This window comes from Adiantum capillus-veneris, chromosome 15 (genome assembly GCF_014529385.1).
Source record: "Adiantum capillus-veneris isolate H3 chromosome 15, ASM1452938v2, whole genome shotgun sequence".
Classification (NCBI taxonomy): Eukaryota; Viridiplantae; Streptophyta; class Polypodiopsida; order Polypodiales; family Pteridaceae; genus Adiantum; species Adiantum capillus-veneris.
Window position 1 is genome coordinate 91,956,970 of NC_140945.1, and position 18,741 is coordinate 91,975,710.

At 44.5% G+C, this 18,741-nt stretch overlaps 1 protein-coding gene across 1 annotated transcript in view; it reads right to left on the reverse strand.

Annotated features, from left to right (window-relative positions):
* Window positions 1-2,109: 2,109 nt before the first annotated feature.
* Window positions 2,110-18,741, reverse strand: part of LOC147441060 (large ribosomal subunit protein uL3m-like) — a 53,180-nt gene continuing 36,548 nt past the window's right edge. Inside the window, exons 2-5 of the mRNA XM_086482798.1 lie at window positions 3,097-3,306; window positions 2,654-2,758; window positions 2,464-2,577; window positions 2,110-2,386 (exon numbers count right to left, since the gene is read on the reverse strand). Coding sequence (XP_086338924.1) covers window positions 2,213-2,386; window positions 2,464-2,577; window positions 2,654-2,758; window positions 3,097-3,306 — 603 coding nt within the window. The 3' untranslated portion in view covers window positions 2,110-2,212. The remainder of the gene's footprint in view (window positions 2,387-2,463; window positions 2,578-2,653; window positions 2,759-3,096; window positions 3,307-18,741) is intronic.

The window sequence follows — 18,741 nt, forward strand, 5'->3', positions numbered from 1 at the left end:
GTGATGTTGATGAAGAGCTTTACATGAAACAACCCGAGGGTTTTGTTATTCCTGGAAAGGAACATTTGGTATGTAAGCTCAATAGAAGCTTGTATGGGTTGAAACAAGCTTCTAGACAATGGTACAAAAAGTTTGATGCGTTTATGCTCAAACATGGGTATTAAAGAAGCCATGCAGATCATTGTTTGTACACAAAAATTGATGAGGATGGCAGCCCTATCATTCTTGTGCTCTATGTTGATGACATGTTGATTGCTGCAAAGAAAAGCAGCACTGTGGATGCTCGTAAACAGCAACTGAAATCTGCATTTTCAATGAAAGACCTTGGGGCAACGGAGCATGTACTTGGAGTGAGGATTAGAAGACAAAGAGACCAACGCATATTGTATTTGTCTCAAGAAAGGTGCTGGACAGGTTTAATATGACTGATGCAAAGCCTCTTGGTGTGTCGTTACAGCCATATGTTAAAATCTCCAAGGACGATTGTCCCAAATCAAAGGAAGCAACCAATGATATGCAAAGTGTGCCTTATGCTTCAACTTGTGATTCACTTATGTATGCTATGGTTGCTACTAGGCCTGACATAGCCCATGCAGTGGTAGTTGTGAGCCGATTTATGGCTAATCCAGGCAAGTTACATTGGGATGCAGTGAAGTCCATTATGAGGTACTTGAAAGGGACTAAAAACAAATGCCTCTGTTATGGTAAAGGACCATTGGAGTTTTAACGGATTTTGTGACTAACATGGCTGGTGATGTGGATACACGTAAATCCACAAGTGGTTATGTATTTACACTTGCAGGAGGCGTTGTCTCATGGTGCTCTAGACTACAAAAGATAGTTGCACTGACTATTACAGAGGCTGAATATATTTCAACCACTGAGGCTTCCAAAGAAGCCATATGGTTGGCACGTCTATGCAGTGAGTTTTGTTTGCCTGACAAGGCACCTATGCTTGGTTGTGATAGCCATGTTTTATGCGCGCACAAAGCATATTGATGTACGGTATCACTGCATTCGAGAAGTGCTTGAGGATGGCCTTATCAATTTGGTTAAGGTCCATACGTCACAAAATCCTGCAGATGCTCTCACTAAGCGCTTATCCAAAGCACATCAGTAGCTATGCATACAGATGGTGGGAGTCACTTAGCTTAAAGGCGCCATTTATGCCTTTAAGTGGGAGGTTGTTGGGATTAAAGGCCCTAAATGGCCAGCCCATAATGTACATTTTGTATTGCTTCAAAGGGTTTTAAAACCCTTGGCCAAGTTCACATTGAGCTTGGCCCAACATTTTAAAAATGGTCCTAAAGATAATAAAAGGGATGCAAGGCTCAAAAACGTGAGCTCTTGATTTTCCCCACCTAGCGTGAGTCTCTCTCTCTCTCTCTCTCTCTCTCTCTCTCTCTCTCTCTCTCCTGATTTCGATCTACATCGTGGGCTCTCTCTCCCTTCATCGCCTGCACTAGTTGCCGTGCTCTACCACCTGCACTTCTTGCTGCGCTCTCAACAGTTCCCAGTTTATTCTGTGATTTGTGAATCTCCGTGCATTACATTCCGATGTCAGGGAGGGCAGCGGGATATGTTGGAGCTCAAATTAAACTCTAGGTTACACTAACAAAAGAGCTGCTGAAACTTTTTGAGGGCCTAGCTGTACAGGTAGAGCAGGAAAGAAAGACTGACTGATAAAACAACATGAAAAAGGCAAGCACCACAGAACAGGGCAAGGTACACTCCTGACACCAGTCCATTAGCTCCAACTACCCAGTCAACAACATGAATTATAACTATGGAAGGCCTTTTCTATTTCTAAATGAAAGCCTCTACTAGTGGTTTTTACCCATTAGTACAAGCTCGAGGGTCCACCCCTTAGACAAAGAATGCTATAGTGAGCCTAGGATTCTATTTTTATGATTCCTTAACCACCCTAACCATAGGGCCATGTTCACGCTTGGGACGACTACTAGTCCCAATTGGAAAGAAGAATAGAGCATGATCTGCATAACTTGCACCAGGATTGTGATAAACAAGCCTCTACAAGAACTAAAGAATAAAACTACTAGTCTCCATGCAAACTTAAGTTGTGTAAACAAGACCAAATATTGCACAACAAGACCAAATATGCCATCATGTGCATCACTCAATCACGAAGGTCAACCTCATTGCAAAATTGCAGAAGTCTCTTTGGGCTACATCTTTTTTCTGGGACAAGGATTTAATCATCTGCTAAGAAGGGATCGACATCCCCTATCTCTGCAACCAGAGGTTCAACTGACGTGATATCCTCATTAGAGTCGGGAACATAAGTTGGAAAAGGGGTGATGGACAAATCCGGCCTTCTCTGAAAAGCGTCCTTCACAAAGACAAAATTGCCAGCATGTCCAGGAACCTGTTGTGATTGCTCTTTCCATCAAAATACAGCATAATGTATTGAAGCAAGCAGTAAGGGGTCCAAGTATACTATACCTGGCCTCTAACCCACATCAAATTTCTAGCTGGATCAATTTTGTAGATCCACACACATTTCGCGGTCCGCCGCTTGCCTCCCATGCGCCCAGCCATCTTCTTCCCTTTGAACACCTGCAGAGGCACGGCACTTGACATAGCTTGTGTGAAGAAGGATGCATGCAAGGAGGTAAAATCCCATCCACAATACCTTGCCAGGATCCTGGCGTCCACCAGTCGAGCCCAAACTGCGGTGAGAGAGAGAAGCTCCATGTGAAGCTGGACCTCCAGAAAAACCCCACCTTTTCATTCCCCCCTGCATCAGTGATAAGTAAACCATCAATACCTCTAGAAACAATGGATACTAGTGCATTGTTTGAGCGAATGCAAGTGCCATTTTAAACAAGTCAAGTATCAGTCAAAAGAGTGTGTTTTGTGTTCAAAAGCTGCAGTGTCATCGGAGACTGTTGCAGACTTCCATAGCCGGACCTTAACGTCCTTGATAGAGTGCTATGGGTCAACTTTAAACGGAAAGAATACAAATTGACACGATGTGTAACATTTGTAGTAAAAATGAGGAAGAGTTTTACAGGTGTGATTAAAATGAGGAAGAGCTTTACAGGTAGTAAATAAGAAGCTTCACACAAAACACACCTGAAAGCCTTTGCCTATAGTGATTCCAGCTATGTCAACATACTGGCCAGGAACAAAGTGGCGAATATCAATAGGTGTCCCCACAGGTAGCAACGCATCATCTGTGACTGGAAACTCGGTCAGCTTGCGCTTGAGAGGGACTCCTTGCTTGATGAAGTGGCCAACCTCAGGCTTGGTTAGTTGCTTGGCTTTCTTTAGCCCACACCCCACCTGGACAAAATAGCAAAAAACATAAGTGAAAACTAGCCACTTAGTTGCAACTCTTTCAAAAATAGCTTCCACTGGTTAAACTTAATTTTGAACCCAAAGCAACTGCCTCCCTGATGATTGAAGAATTGATCTGCAGGGGGTTGTGATAAAATTGAGCAAATCAACTATTCTTAAGAAGAATTGAGAATTAAGTTAAGAACAAGAGGAGGCCGAGGCTTCACCTCGTGGAGTTTTGCTGTGGTGAGCTATTTTTGGTGCTCACCTCCTCTATTGTACCAGCGCCCCCTCTCCCTTTGTTCAGTACCTCTCATTCCCATGTGTCAAGATTGTCTCTGCTTCACCTTTTATATTATTTTATTTATTTTCCCCCTAAGTTCTGCCTATGGGCAAGTGGAGAAAGCCTAGAGGTCCCAAGATAATGCATGGTGGTGTGAAATGAGCCAGGGTCAGTTAGCCATAAGTGTGGGCCGTGGCTTGTGTTTTGAGTTGGTCCGCATTGAAATCGGAAGTGTGTGCGCCAGTTTTTAGGCTTGGATGACCTTTATAAATGTGGACAGAGCCAGTTAGAAGGTTATGTGTGAAATGAATTAATGAGAACAATACTTGTCCTCGACAATCAAAAATACACCTGCCAAAAGAGGCTTCATTAGGGGAAAAGTGGGAGACAGTGCACCTTCTCTAGGAAGCATGCCAGAGAATCAGCCCTAACCTCATATTTAAAGACCCTAGGCCCCAAAAGCAGTTTACAGTAAAAAGCCTTCAAACTCAAAAGCATCTGGTCCAAAAGCAAAGCCAAAAAGCTGCCAGCGTAACTTACAGAAATCCGTACAGCTGCCATGTCATCAGCCAATGCAAAACGCGAAAATCCGTACAGCCTGCTACGTTATCATTTCAACGCAATTAAACGAAAACCTACCACGTCATCAGTTTGTGACATCTCCTGGTGGGGAAATTTCTTCTTCGCCACTTCCATGCTCATCACCTCCATGCGAAGTATCCATTCCGCTTCGGGTGATGACCATACACTAAAGTCTTGGGTTCTTAAGTTCACGAGGAACTTGGGTTCTTGTGGTTCTTGGTTTCTTGAGATTCTTGAAGTTCTGGAATCTTGAGATTCTTGAGGTTCTTGAGGTTCTTGAAGTTCTTGAGATTCTACTTTAGCTTGCAATCTGTGTTAGAGAAGGATCTTCTCTTACTCGAGCTCCTCTTTCCCGCGGGCGCACCCCTTGGCGGCCTTGCGCTCACACCAAGGTTGCTTTTTCCCACCTCACGTCGATTGGCCGGCCGCTAAGTCCACGGTCCGCTCTCAATGAGTGAAAAGAGAAACAAGGGGAGGCTGGACAAGCCCTTCTTTCTTGTGTTTCTTGTCACTCTTCAAAAACACAATTAGGAATCGACACGCACAAGTGGACTTGGGTTACGTGCGACCGCAAACAGCAAAAAAATTCTTGTGGTTCTTTCCTTGAGTGATACAGAACACTCCCAAACTCTGATACCAATGTAAGGTGCAACGGATGAATGTTGAACTTTGCTCAAGATGAGTGCTCCGAACTGTGCTCAAGGGTTCCTTTTAATTACGGAAGGGAGAGCCTTCCGTTCCTTTAGTGAGAGAGTGTATATGATCACAAACAAGTGGATAAACACAGTGAATGAAGGTGCTGAGACTGAGAGATAGAGAGAGAAGAATACGACACCACAATGTTGTCAAACCCTCCTCCAAGGGCCCCACTCTCTATGACGAGAGCGGTCTACTATTGATTGCACAAATCTCTACAATGCAATGGACTTGCCGACGATGTTGACGACGATGAGGACGGCGACGAACGGGCTGAAAACTGAAAACGCTAATGGCTGAAATCTGCAAATCTTGTATCTACTAAATTCTAATTGCATGTCAGTGACGACGGCGATGACGACGATGCGACGACGACGCTCTAAAAACGCAGATGCTGAAATCTGTGAATAGCGGGCTGAATCTGCAAACGCTGGCTGATCTGATCGTGCGGCGAGAATCTGCTACGGGAAGGTGAGATCTGCGAGGTTTGGGGACTGCGGTACGGAGGCTAACTGCTGAAAATGCAAAACGCTGGTGCTAGGGGCTGAACTGTCGCCAAAAACAGCAAAACGCTAAGGCTGGTCTGCTGTTCCCAAAACGCTAGGCTGAAATTGGTATCTACTGCAGAAACGCTAGGGGATCTGCAAACGCCAGGCTGATCTGCAACTTGCAAAACGCTTGGGCTGACTGCAGTTGATGAAAACGCCAGGCTGTTCTTTATGGCTCAAAATGCTAGGTGTTCCGCCGGGGGTCTGCCACAAACTAGTGACGTCACAGATTTCCGAGATTTACGTTGTCTTGCTGACGTGGCACTGCCCGTCTTTTGCGGCAGTGTACGGATGCTTTTTCCTACGCAAACCAGGGCTGCAAAATTCTACGCAAAGGCTTATTGACAAGTTGCTTTAATTTTACCAAGCCAGGCTGTGCTTTATTATTTAATGCTTTTAATTGGCAGCTTTTGGGGCTCTGTTTTTAGCACCCCTTGTAAACTTATAAATTAGTGGACAGGGCTCCCACTCTGCAGAGCATCTGGACGCAGAGTCCGAGAATGAGACCCCTCCCACTCCCTTGTACTTAGAGCACAGATTAATACAAAAAGAAATACCGAAAGGGGCGCCAATCTCTGTGGGGCCAATATCTCTAGGCACGAAACAAGTGAATCTCTGTTGTGTCGCGGTAGAATCTTGACTTGGAGTGTCCAAGTTTGTTGCAGTGGTATCAGAGCGCGGCTGATTTCTCTTCTACTGGGAAATCTGATCCTTTTTCTCGCGACACTTATGGATTCAAACAGAGATCAATCGACTTCCTCTGCATGTGGAGATGTTGCTGCGGGAAGGTGAGATCTGCGAGGTTTGGGACTTCTATTGCAATGTCTGACTGCTGAAAACTAAAAACGCTGGTGCTACTGTGGATCTTGTCGCGATGGAACTGCAAAACGTTAGGGGTTGATCTGCAATTCAAAAACGCTCGCTGAAATCTGTGTCCTGCTGTGGAGAACTGCTAACGCTAGGGCTGATCTATTGTCTTTCTGTTGCCGGGGCTGATCTGCAATGCAAACGCCAGGGCTGGTCTTCAATGCAAAAACGCTAGGTCTGCTGATGGGGGGGGTCCTGCTGAGAAGGTTCCTGTTGAACCGAAGTTCCTGCTGCCTCTTCTATCAGAAAGTGCTAACGCTAGATTTCTTTATATACATGCTTGTCTAATTTTCCCTACCCAGTTCGCAACAAAAGTCGTTTAAAAATAATAAGTGAAAATTGTCTAAAATAGGAAAAATAGATCTATGCACTGTAAAAATGCTCCTAATGGGTTCTGATTGAAATCTGATGGTCATGTTGTGTGCAACCAGAGGATATGCATCTATTCTAAGTGCCTGGGCATGCACGGTCTGCGAACAGACTCACAAAAGTGCCATAACACTTCCTGCTCTAACTGAACTGAACCCATGTCATGAAGTAGCTAGTCCACGTACACATAGGGTTAGATGTGCACGTGATATCCTCTGCTTTTCAAAGTGAGATATTGGTACCGAACTGTATGGCGTCGAGGGAGATCGCCAACAGTGTCTGGAATCCTGGGAAGGACTCTTCGTCGGCCCACTCTGATGCGTGGGTCATGCGATACTTGAACTTCAGAAAGGTCTGCAATGCTTGCTTCTATGGGCTGCGCTGAAAGCGACACAAAGTCATCTCTTCAATCATGCCCTCGTTGATGTCATCTTCACCCACTTCCCCATACACTCGACCTATGCGTGCCACACTCACCACTCTTTTTTTGGTAGAGTGTGGCTATTTTGGGCTAATATCTATCATCAAACCAATAGGGCAAATGGTATTGTTATTTGCATGGAAATCAATTGGAGTGGCCACCAACACTGAGGGCCCCAAGCCACCAACTAAACCTCTCTCTCTCTCCCTCTCAATGCAGCTTGCCATGCAATTTGAGAGCCGCCAATCCACACCTACTGAGCTACATGCAGGTCGTGGTGGTGCGGTTAAAGAGACTCATGCATGGCGGCCCCACACACACACACTGCCATGCGGGCTCGTTCTCTTTCTCTCTTTTTTCCTCGGCCACTTACGACCACTTGCACTGATTGCACATGAAGCTCTCATTCTCCTAGTCCTTCAATGCTTCAACTTCGTCTATAGTCATGCGTCTACCTTCTTCAAGAATCTCCGAAAATTCCTGAAACCACTTCCAAGACAAAAACATGAACATATCCATTCCATGTAAAATGACCGGAAAAATACTATTCCTTCGAAAAAACTGTGCGTGTAATGCAGATGAACAAAGTGACGGAGTGCCAAACCATTCATCAAACACACGCAAACAATGGGGTTGAATCTTGACTTTCTGATCTAAATCAATCAATTGTGGCAAATCACAATGGAAATGCATGTGCTTGATGCTCAATCCTTCTTGTGCTCTTTTGGATTGTGTCATACCAAGGAAGAGACATGGAATGTGAATTTCTTGGGTGCAAACATTTCATCTTTCCATGAGTAATCTGCATACATCCATGCCCATTCATGAGTGAATGGTGTTCAACGTACAATATGTCATCCCTATGAAAAGGGATCACATAAACACGGTGACTAAAATACAGGAAAGCATCACGAATGAAACACTCGAACAATGCGTGCTGACTAATCATTCGATCACATTATACTTCTTGTGGGGGTTCTTTGGACCTCGACTCGAGAGCCAAGATCCTTTCGTCGTGATCGATCATATCTGCAACGAGGTTAGCTTCACTGGACAAAGTATCAACTAAACCATCATCCTTGTGAACAATCACATCATTATCCAGTAAAATCATCATGCTCGTGAATAATCACATCTTGATCATGCAAATCATTATGCTTATCATCATGCAAATCATGTGTGTCATGCTTTGGAAAAGAAGAGACTGAGAGAGTCTCCTTCTCTTGAATCTCTTTAATCTGTGCCTGCACATTAGAAAAGAGTCGGAACAACTCTTGCATGTGTTGGGCGCTCTGTGCTTCACGCTCTAACCATCTTTCTTCCTGTTCACGTGCTATGGTTGCAATTCTTTCTTCGTATTTACGCTCTATTTCGGCTCTTCTTTCTTTGTGCTTGCGATCCATTTTTGCTTTTCTTTCTTCACGTTCTAACTTCTTATCCATCATCATCTTGTCGAAAGCCTCCATAGGAGTTAGTGCAATCCTTGGCGTAGATGGAAAAGGGGAAGAGTTGGAAAAACCTCCTGGTGGGGTAAATTCTTCTTCGCCTCTTCCATGCTCATCACCTCCATGTGAAGTATCCATTCCGCTTCGGGTGATGACCATCCACTGAAGTCTTGGGTTCTTAAGTTCACTAGGAACTTGGGTCCTTGTGGGTCTTGGGTTCTAAGGGCTCTTGAGGGTCTTGTGTTCTTGAGGGTCTTGAGGTTCTTCTTTAGCTTGCAATCTGTGTTAGAGAAGGATCTTCTCACCTAAGTTCTTCTCTTTCCGGCGGGCGCACCCCTTTGCAGCCTTGCGCTCACACCACAATTGCTTTTTCCCACCTCACATCGATTGGCCGGCCGCTAAGTGAACGGTCTGCTCTCAATGAGTGAAAAAAGAGACAAGGGGAGGCTAGACAAGCCCTTCTTTCTTGGGATTCCTGTCACTCTTCAAAAACACGATTAGGAATTGACACACAAGAGGACTTGGGTTACGTGCGACCGCAACAAGCAAAAAAAAAATTGTAGATATATATATATATATATATATATATATATATATATATTCTGTGGTTCTTGTGATTCTTTCCTTGAGTGATAAAGAACACTACCAAAGCTCTGATACCAATGTAAGGTGCAGCGGAAGTGAATGTTAAACTTTGCTCAAAATGAGTGCTCCGAACTGTGCTCAAGGTTCCTTTAACTTACAAAAGGGAGAGCCTTCCGTTCCTTTAGTGAGAGAGTGCAATGGACACAAACAACGTGGATAAACACTGTCAATGAAGGTGCATGGGACTATGAGATAGAAAGAGAAGAATATGACACCAGAATGTTGTCAAAACCCTCCTCCGAAGGCCCGACTCTCTATGGCGAGAGCGGTCTACTATTGATTGCACAAATCTCTATAATGCATGGACTTCCGACGATGAGGACGACGACGGGACGAGCTAAAATCTGAAAACGCTAAAGGTTGAAATCTGCAATGTCACGTGACACATCCAACCCTATGTGTCCCTGGACAAGCTACAGCATGACAAGGGTTCAGTTCAGTCAAGTCAATCTAGAATTAGAAGTGATCAGGCACTTTTGTGAGTCTATTCGTAGACCGTGCATGCCCAGTCACTTAGTGTAGATGCATATCCTCTGGTTGCACACAACATAATCATAAGCATTCTCATCAGAATCCTTCAGGGAATTTTCCAGTGCATTTAGCCTATTTTACCTATTTTTGACATTTTCACTTATTATTTTTAAGTGACTTTTGTTGGAAAGTAGGTAGGGCAATTTTGCTAAGTTTGTATATAAGCAAACTAGAGTTAGCACTATTTGGCAGAAGAGGCAACAGGAGCCAAGCTCAACAGGCAACTTCTCAACAAGACCCCTTGGCGGTTTCCCCCTCCAAGCAAGAAGAACCTTTCCCCTAGCGTTTTCTTCATCCACAACAACCTAGCGTTTCTGGAGTGCATCAGTCACCTAGCGTTTTTGGAAAGCATCATAGCCTGGCGTTTTTGCCTCAGGACACCATCGCCACAAATTCCTTCAGCTAGCGTTTTTACAAAGCTCGGCATACCTAGCGTTTTGACAGTTTTCAGCCACAGCCTGCAACGTTTTTCAGCTATGAAGTACCTGCAGTTTTCAGCCCTAAAGAGTAGCAGATTCAGCCCGGAAAGACATCAGCGTTTTTTTTGCTTGTTGAGGTCGCACGAACCCAAGTTCGCTTGGGCATGTCGATTCCTAATCGTGTTTTTGAAGAGTGACAGGAATCCCAAGAAAGAAGCGCTTGTCCAACCTCCCCTTGTGTCTCTTTTCACTCATTGAGAGCGGACCGTGCACTTAGCGGCCAGCCAATCGACGTGAGGTGGGAAAAAGCAACCTTGGTGTGAGCGCAAGGCTGCCAAGGGGTGCGCCCGCGGAAAAGAACAAAACTCGGGTGAAGAGAAGATCCTTCTCTAACGCTGTTTGCAAGCAAAAGAAAACCTCAAGAACCTCAAGACCCTCAAGAACTCAAAAACCCAAGAAACCAAGACCCCCCAAAGAACCCAAGTTCCTCGTGAACTTAAGACCCAAGACCACAAGAACCCACGACTTCAAAATGATTGTCACTCGAAGCAAAATGGATACTTCGCTTAGAGGTGATGAGCATGAGAGAGGCGAAGAAGAATTTTCCCCACCAGGAGTTTTTTCCCACCCTTCCCCTTCCCCATCTACGTCAAGGATTGCACTAACTCCTATGGGGGCTTTATACCAGATGTTTATGGAAAGGAAGTTAGAACGCGAAGCAAGACATGCAGAAAGAATGGCAGAAATGGAACGCAGACACGCAGAAAGAAGAGCAGAAGAAAAGCAGAAATAGAGCGCAGACACCAAGAAAGAATGGCAACCGCCGTCAAAGGAAAGAGCGACCAACACATGAAAGAGTTCTTGCGACTCGTTTCTCAAGCTCAGGCACAGATGCAAGAGATCTGCGAACAAACTCACAAAGGTGCCAGATCACTTCTTATTCAAGACTGGCTTGACTGAACTAAACCCTTGTCATGTTGTAGCTTGTCCACGGACACATAGGGTTGGATGCGTTACATGACAGAAGGAGTGTGGCTTTTGGCGAAGCGTCATGTCTCTTGAGCGAAGGGTCGTGACCATCCAAGCGTAGGGGTTCTCCTTGGCATGGCACGTTGCGTATCTGCAACTAGGGGTTGATGTAATACTGTAAAATAGTCACAATCGTGACATTACCTTCTATTTAAAATGAGAGCCTCGGTTAAAGGAATGACTTCTTATGTTGATAGAACTCTAAAAAAGCATTGAATCTTCGAAAATCTTCAGTCTTTGAGTTAATTGAAACCTTTGCTTCTTGCGAAACCTTTTTGCTTTGACTGCTAAATCCCATGTCATTACATTATTCAAAGACGTTTTAGAGGAATCTGGCATAATTACATTGATTGCAACAGCTTCTCAAGGCACTCTTCAAATGGGGTAGCTTCAACTCTATGAATCACTAGAGAGGATTTTAGATTGAGATTGCAATCATCTTCCAATAATGAATCCCAAAACTCTTCAGAATCGTCTTTAGAAACTGCCACTTCATGACTTGCAATTGGCATATCATCATCCAGTAAAGAATCAAAGAAAGCATAGTCGTCGTCAAACCAATGGTGACCAAGAATCATGTCGTAGTAAGATAAAACTTCAAAATCCAATTGATCTGCATAACCTCGAACTGCAATACTTATTATTAATAAGTGATTTTGTTGGGAAACTGGGTAGGGCAATTTGACTCAGGCAATATATAAGAAAAGCTAGCACTAGCACTTTCTCGCAGAAGAGGCAGCAGAGACCACAAGTCTGACAGTGCACCTTCTCAGCAAGACCCTGTAACAAACTTGGCACTCCAAGTCAAGATTCTACCGCGACACTGGAGAGATTCACTTTAAAACAATTCACAGTTCACAATTGATTCGACACGGCCCGACGGAGTTCCGTGCCTAGAGATATTGGCCTCAAAGAATGGCGTCTTTTTCGGTATTTCTTTTTGTATTAATCTGTACTCAAAAAACAAGGGAGTGGAAAGGGTAACGCGTCTCACTCTCAAGACTCTACATCCAGATGCTCTACAGAGTGGGAGCCCTACCCACTAATTTATAAGTTAACAAGGGATGCTAAAAACAGAGCCCCAAAAGCTACCAATTAAAAGCATTCAAAAATAAAGCAAGGTGTCTCACAAGCCTTGCTTGGTAAAATTAAACCAACGTGTCAAAAAGCCTTTGCGTAGAATTTTGCAGCCCTGGTTTGCGCAGGAAAAAGCATCCGTACACTGCCGCAAAACGCGGGGTCCGTACGGCAGTGCCACGTGAGCAAAAGACAGTGTAAGTCCCAGAAATATGCCACGTCAAAATTTTTGCCTCCTTTACCGAAACTGCCTGCCAGAGGGAGTGTGTGTATGATGTGTCACCATGCCACATCACCAGTTTGTGACATACCCCCCTCTTGAAAGCATTGTAATCGCCCTCGATTACGCCTGCAAAACAAACAGAGGCCATAAACTGTCTTAGCAGACACTGACTGTTAGTACCGACGATGTAACAGACTTGGACACTCCAAGTCAAGAATCAATCGCGACAGCACCAAATAACCACCTCAAAACAATTCACAGATCACAATAGATTTTCACTGGCCCGGCAGAGTTCCGTGCCTAGAGATATTGGCCCCAAACACTGGCACCCCTTTGGTATTTCTTTATGTATTAAATCAATGTCAAAGTACAAAGAGCGGTTAGGGTTTCACACTCAGACTCTCCATCCAGATGCTCTGCAAAGTGAGCCCTAAACCATGTATATAAAGATTACAAGGGATGCCCAAGAGCAGAGGCCCAAAAGCTTTCAGTTCAAAAGCAGTTTCTCTCTCTCTCTCTCTGAATGGGAGCAAAATAAAGCAAAGCGTAGCCCAAAAGCTCGGATTTGCGTCCCTCAAAAATTTAGAAATTTTTTAAAAAAAAATCCACCCCTGTGATTTACAGAAATTAAGGTTTTTGCAAAATTAGGATTTCTGGCAGAAATTAGGGTTTGCAGGAATTTTAGGGTTTCTAGCAGAAATTAGGGTTTTTGTTGTCGGTAGCCACGTCATCACTTTGTGACATACCTCCATCTTGAAAGCATTGTAATCGACTGTGATTACACCTGCAAAACCGACAAAAGCCATAGCCGTCTTAGCAGACACTGACTGTTAGTACCTACGTACTAGGAACACACATCTAGCACATGTACCAAATCGACAGTCACATCACACAACATCACGGGACATCACTAGACATTCAACATTCATTCCGATCGTAGACCATGATTTATCGGCAATGTAGCTAGCAATCACATCTAGGTCCAATCAGGACCTCATCGATGTCCGATTGACTAACCCCTCTTGCAACCATGTCTATTCGAGATCAATCAGACCAAAATGCTGCAGTCATTTCGTCTATTAGTTCCTGCACTTAAAAGAAATCAAGAACAAATCTGTATCATAATCAAGAATTCCATTTCATAAAGTCATCCAGTAGAATACTGTCAGCTCTCAGTATCCCTGAAGCTCAAAGAGACATCAGTGACTTTAGTATCAAAATCAAGGCATCTGTTGACATCTTCGGCCAAGCTGAATTTCCGGGTTCCGTTTGGAGTAGACTATGCTAAACCAAAGCATCGAGGTAAAGTTTCACAATCCGAGGAGTATCTGCTAGGTCCTCCTCCTCCATCCACTTCGCATCAAATGCAGGAAAGTTCTTGAACTTAACCAAGAACCGCCTTCGGACTTTATCTTTCTTCGTATCCCTATGTACCAAAATCTGTTCAGAAACAAGAGTCTCCTCGTTTTCTTCCACTTCGGGTTGCTCATCAGGCTCCCCATCATCAGACACATCACCCTTAAAAGGTTTCAAGAGACCCACATGGAATGCATTGTGAATCCTCCAAGTATCTGGCAGTTTCAATCGGAAGGAGACATCGTTTATCTTTTCAGTAATCTGCAAAGGTCCGTAGTATCGCATACTAAGCTTTGGAAAAAGCCTCTCCTTTCCCTTTTTCTCTCTTAGGTCTGCCTTCTCAAAACGTAAGAGCACCCAATCATCCTCCTTCAGTTTCAAGTCGCGATGATGGCGATCCGCTGCCTTTTCTGTCGTTCTTGAGACTTCTGCAAAGTCTCGCGAACCTTGACAAAAGCCATATCCAAATCTCGCAAATATTCATCCGCTTCAAATATCTAATCTTTCATGCTCAGGAAGGATGGAACCTTCGCAGCACTTTCAACAATCTCAAACGGCGTCTTCCCCGTCGAAGAGTATATCTTGTTATTGTAGGCAAATTCCACCAAAGCTAAGTTCTTTTCCCATTGAGTCTTCTGATCCGAGATACAAGACTTCAATAAATCTAAAACCACTGAATTGGCAATCTCAGATTGCCCGTCACTCTGCAAGTGGAACGATGACGAGAACTACAAGCGCGTGCCAATGTTCTCCCAAATTGCCCTCCAAAACAAACTCATAAATCTGGGGTCTCTGTCGAAGACAATCCTCTCAGACGTGCCATGTAATCGGAAAATCATCGTGATCATTCTGTGTTCTCGGGAGATCAAAAATGAAATCCATTGCAATACTTTCCCAGGGGTGGGTGGGTATGGGTAAAGGCTGTAACAATCCATGTGCCTTATGCCTGTCAAACTTGACCTTCTGGCATACCAAGCAACTGCATACAAACTCTTCGACTTCCTTCTTGAGTCTCGGCCAAAAGAAGTATCTCTCTACCCCTTTCATGGTGGTAGCAATGCCGCAGTGACCCGTAAAAAGGTGGACAATGGCATTCAATCATAACCTTTTCCCTCAACGGCTGTGTAACGCACAACATGGTTTTTTTTCATCAAGTAGCCTTCCCCAAGGGAGTATCCAGCTATTGTCTCCCCATCCCATATCCATGTGAAAATATCTGCAAAATCTGTATCTGTGGCATACTGATCGACCATATCCTCGAAGCTCCTATGATGTATCGCGGAAATATAGACTCACAAAAGTGCTAGATCACTTCCTATTCTAGACTGACTGGACTCAACTGAACCCTGATCATGCTGTAGCTTGTACACGGACACACAGGGTTGGATGTGTCACGTGACATCCCCTCCTTTTCAAAGTGAGGTACTGGTACCGAACTATATGGCGTCGAGGGAGATCGCCAATAGCATCCGGAATCCGGGAAGGGACTCTTTGCCGGCCCACCCTGATGTGTGGGTCGTGCGGTACTTAAACTTCATAAAGGTCTGCAACGCTTACTTCTTTGGGCTGTGCCGAAAGCGACACAAAGTCTTTTGTGGCTCCTTCGATGCTTCAACTTCGTTGAGAGTCATGCTTCTTTCTTCTTCAAGAATCTCCATGGCTGAAAATTCCCGGAAACAACCTCCAGCACAAAAACATGAACATACCCATTCCATGTAAAGTGATTGGAAAAAATCTTGTCTTCGCTAAAGACTGTGTATGCAATGTAGATGAACATAGAGACAGAGTGACAACCCGTTCATCAAGCACATGCAAACAATGAGATCGAATCTTTCTCTTATGATCTAGAGCAATCAACTGTGGCAATTCACAACGGACATGCCCATGCTTGGTGCTCATACTTTCATGTGCTCGTTCGGAAACTGTTTCATGCCAAGGAAGAGACGTGGAATGTGACTTCCTTACATACATACCTTTCAACTTTTCATGAAAAATCCGCATACATCCGTGCTCATTCATGAGTGAAACGTGCTCAACGTACAATATGTCATGCCTAGGAAAAGGGATCACATAACGATGCTGACTAAAATATAGGAAACGATCACGAATGAAACATTCGAAGGATGCGTGCGTATCAATCATGCGAACACATAATACTTCATGTGAGGGTTCTTTGGACCTAGGCTCAAGAGCCAAGATCGGTTCTTCCTGAATGATCGAATCGTCCTGTGGGGGTTCTTTGGACCTCGACTCGAAAGCCAAGATCGGGTCTTCGTGATTGATCGAATCTACAACGAGGTTAGCTTCGCTAGAAAAAGCATCCACTAACACATCATCCTTGTGAACAATCACATCATCTTCATGCAAATCATCATGCTTGTCATTCAAATCATCATGCTTATCATCATGCAAATCATTGTGCTTATCATTGTCAATCAAATCATCATCATGCTTCTCAGTAGATGGGGAAGGGTCGGAAAAACCTCCTGGTGGGGAAAATTCTTCTTCGCCTCTCTCATGCTCAATACCTCCAAGTGAAGTATCCATTCCGCTTCGAGTGATGATCATTCTGAAGTCCTGGGTTCTTGTGGGTTCTTGTGGGTCTTGGGTGCTTAAGTTCACGAGGAACTTGGGTTCTTGAGGTTCTTGAGTGTTTTCTTTCTCTTGCAATCTGTGTTTGAGAAGGATCTTCTCTTCACCCAAGTTCTACTCTTTTCTGCGGGCGCACCCCTTGGCGACCTTGCGCTCACACCAAGGTTGATTTTTCCCACCTCACGTCGATTGGCCGGCCGCCCGCTAAGTGCACGGTCCGCTCTCAATGAGTGAAAAGAGACACAAGGGGAGGCTGGACAAGCCCTTCTTTCTTGGGATTCCCGTCACTCTTCAACAAAACACGATTAGGAATCGACACGCCCAAGTGAACTTGGGTTCGTGCGACCTCAACAAGCAAAAAAATTCTTGTGGTTCTTTCCTTGAGTGATACAGAACACTGCCAAAGCTCTGATACCAATGTAAGGTGCAGCGGAATGATTGTTTGCGCTTTGCTCAAAATGAGTGCTCCGAACTGTGCTCAAGGTTCCTTTTGTTCTTATGGAAGGTAGAGCCTTCCGTTCTTAATGAGAGAGTGCTATGATCACAAACAAAGTGAATGGACATTGTGCGTGCAAGTGTATGAGACTTAGAGATAGAGAGAAGAGAGATACGACACCAGAGACGACGTAAAACCCTCCTCCGAAGGCCCCACTCTCGTCGGCGAGAGTGGTCTACTTATTGATTGCACAAAGTGGTACAATGCGGATGCAATGGACTGATGCAACTTGGGACTATGCCGATGACGACGACGGTGACGACTTAAGGTAGAAATCTGTGGTCTTCTATCTGCTGAATTTCGGGACTGTTTCGGGGCTGAAAATGACTGTTTTGGCTGCGTTTTTATGGCTGAAAATGAGGGTCTCCTGCAATGCTTCAAAGGCTGAATCTGCTACTCTGTCTAATGCTGAAAACGCTGCTGTTTTGATGCTGATTGGCTGAAAATACAAAACACTGGGCTGCCTCTGCTCTGCGGATTGGCTGGAAACCAAAAACGCTACCTACCTTTGCTAGCGTTAGTGAACTCTGCTGGCTATCTGGGGAAGCTGGCGATCATGGGAGAAAACGTCAGGGATCTGGAGTTGTTGGCGATGATCGCAAGGGAAAACGCCAAGCAATAGGGGGTCTTGATGGTGATGGAAAACTGGAAACGCTAGGCTTGGGGAGGGAGGTCGCCAAGGCCTTGAAGGTGCTGAGGGTATTGCGGGTTCTGCTGAGAAGTTGCCTGTTGAGCGCGGAGCTCATGCTGCCTCTTCTGCCATTTAGTGCTAACTTGGGTTTGCTTATATATTAACTTAGCAAAATTGCCCTACCTACTTTTGTTGGAAAGTCACTTAAAAATAATAAGTGAAAATACCAAAAATAGGGAAAATAGGCTAAATGCACTGGAAAATTCCCCTGATTGAATCTAATGGATCCTGAAGGGAATACTGATGATCATGCTGTGTGCAACCAGAGGATATGCATCTACACTAAGTGACTGGGCATGCACGGGTCTACGAATAGACTCACAAAAGTGCCAGATCACTTCCTATTCTAGACTGACTGGACTGAACTGAACCCTGATCATGTTGTAGCTTGTCCACGGACACATAGGGTTGGATGTGTCACGTGATACTGCTTGTCTAGAGAACGAGGCCGAAAAGATTGCTGTCTAGAAAATTGGTGTCGAGAAGACTGAGGCTGTTGTAGTGAGCGCCAATTAGGATTAAAGTTGCTTGGGTGACCACGTTGAGGAAAGCGGCCACTGGTTGAAGACTGATTGCGCATAAATGAGGTCCATGTTGGACGACGATTGTCTCCAAGCCGTTCGACATAAGCAATGGCAGCATCCAGTGTAGTTATGTAACTAAGTCAGACTTTGTAAATAATTAATTTATTTACGAGAAAAGAATTATCTAATTAGTTGTGTGCACACCAGAATAGACCTAGCAGTTCTAAGGCCTCAGGTGAGCCTAAATGCGGGCTAGAACACCTCAGAGGGACCTTAGCAGAAATTACCCTGAAGCCCTAGTGATTGGGAAATCGGGTCTTCAGAAAGGGGTAAGCAGTAGCCTCAGATTTTAGGCTCAGAAAAATACGCGCGTCAGTACAAGCACATGAATGAGATGGGGTCCTTAGAACAGTGACCCTAAGGCTAATAAAGCTAAAAAAAAGCCTTAGGGTAAATTTCGTGAAATTAAATTTAACGGTCCGTGCCCGGGCGGGCGGCCGGACAAGCGTGAACAGGTAAAGGCGGTGCAGTGCCCGAGCGGCATTGCGCCGGCAGACCTTTGGTGTTCTCATAAAAGAATCATTGGTAGCAGTTGTTAGTTAGTTGCACATTTTTTATTAATGAGCTAGAAGTTTTTAAAGTCAAAA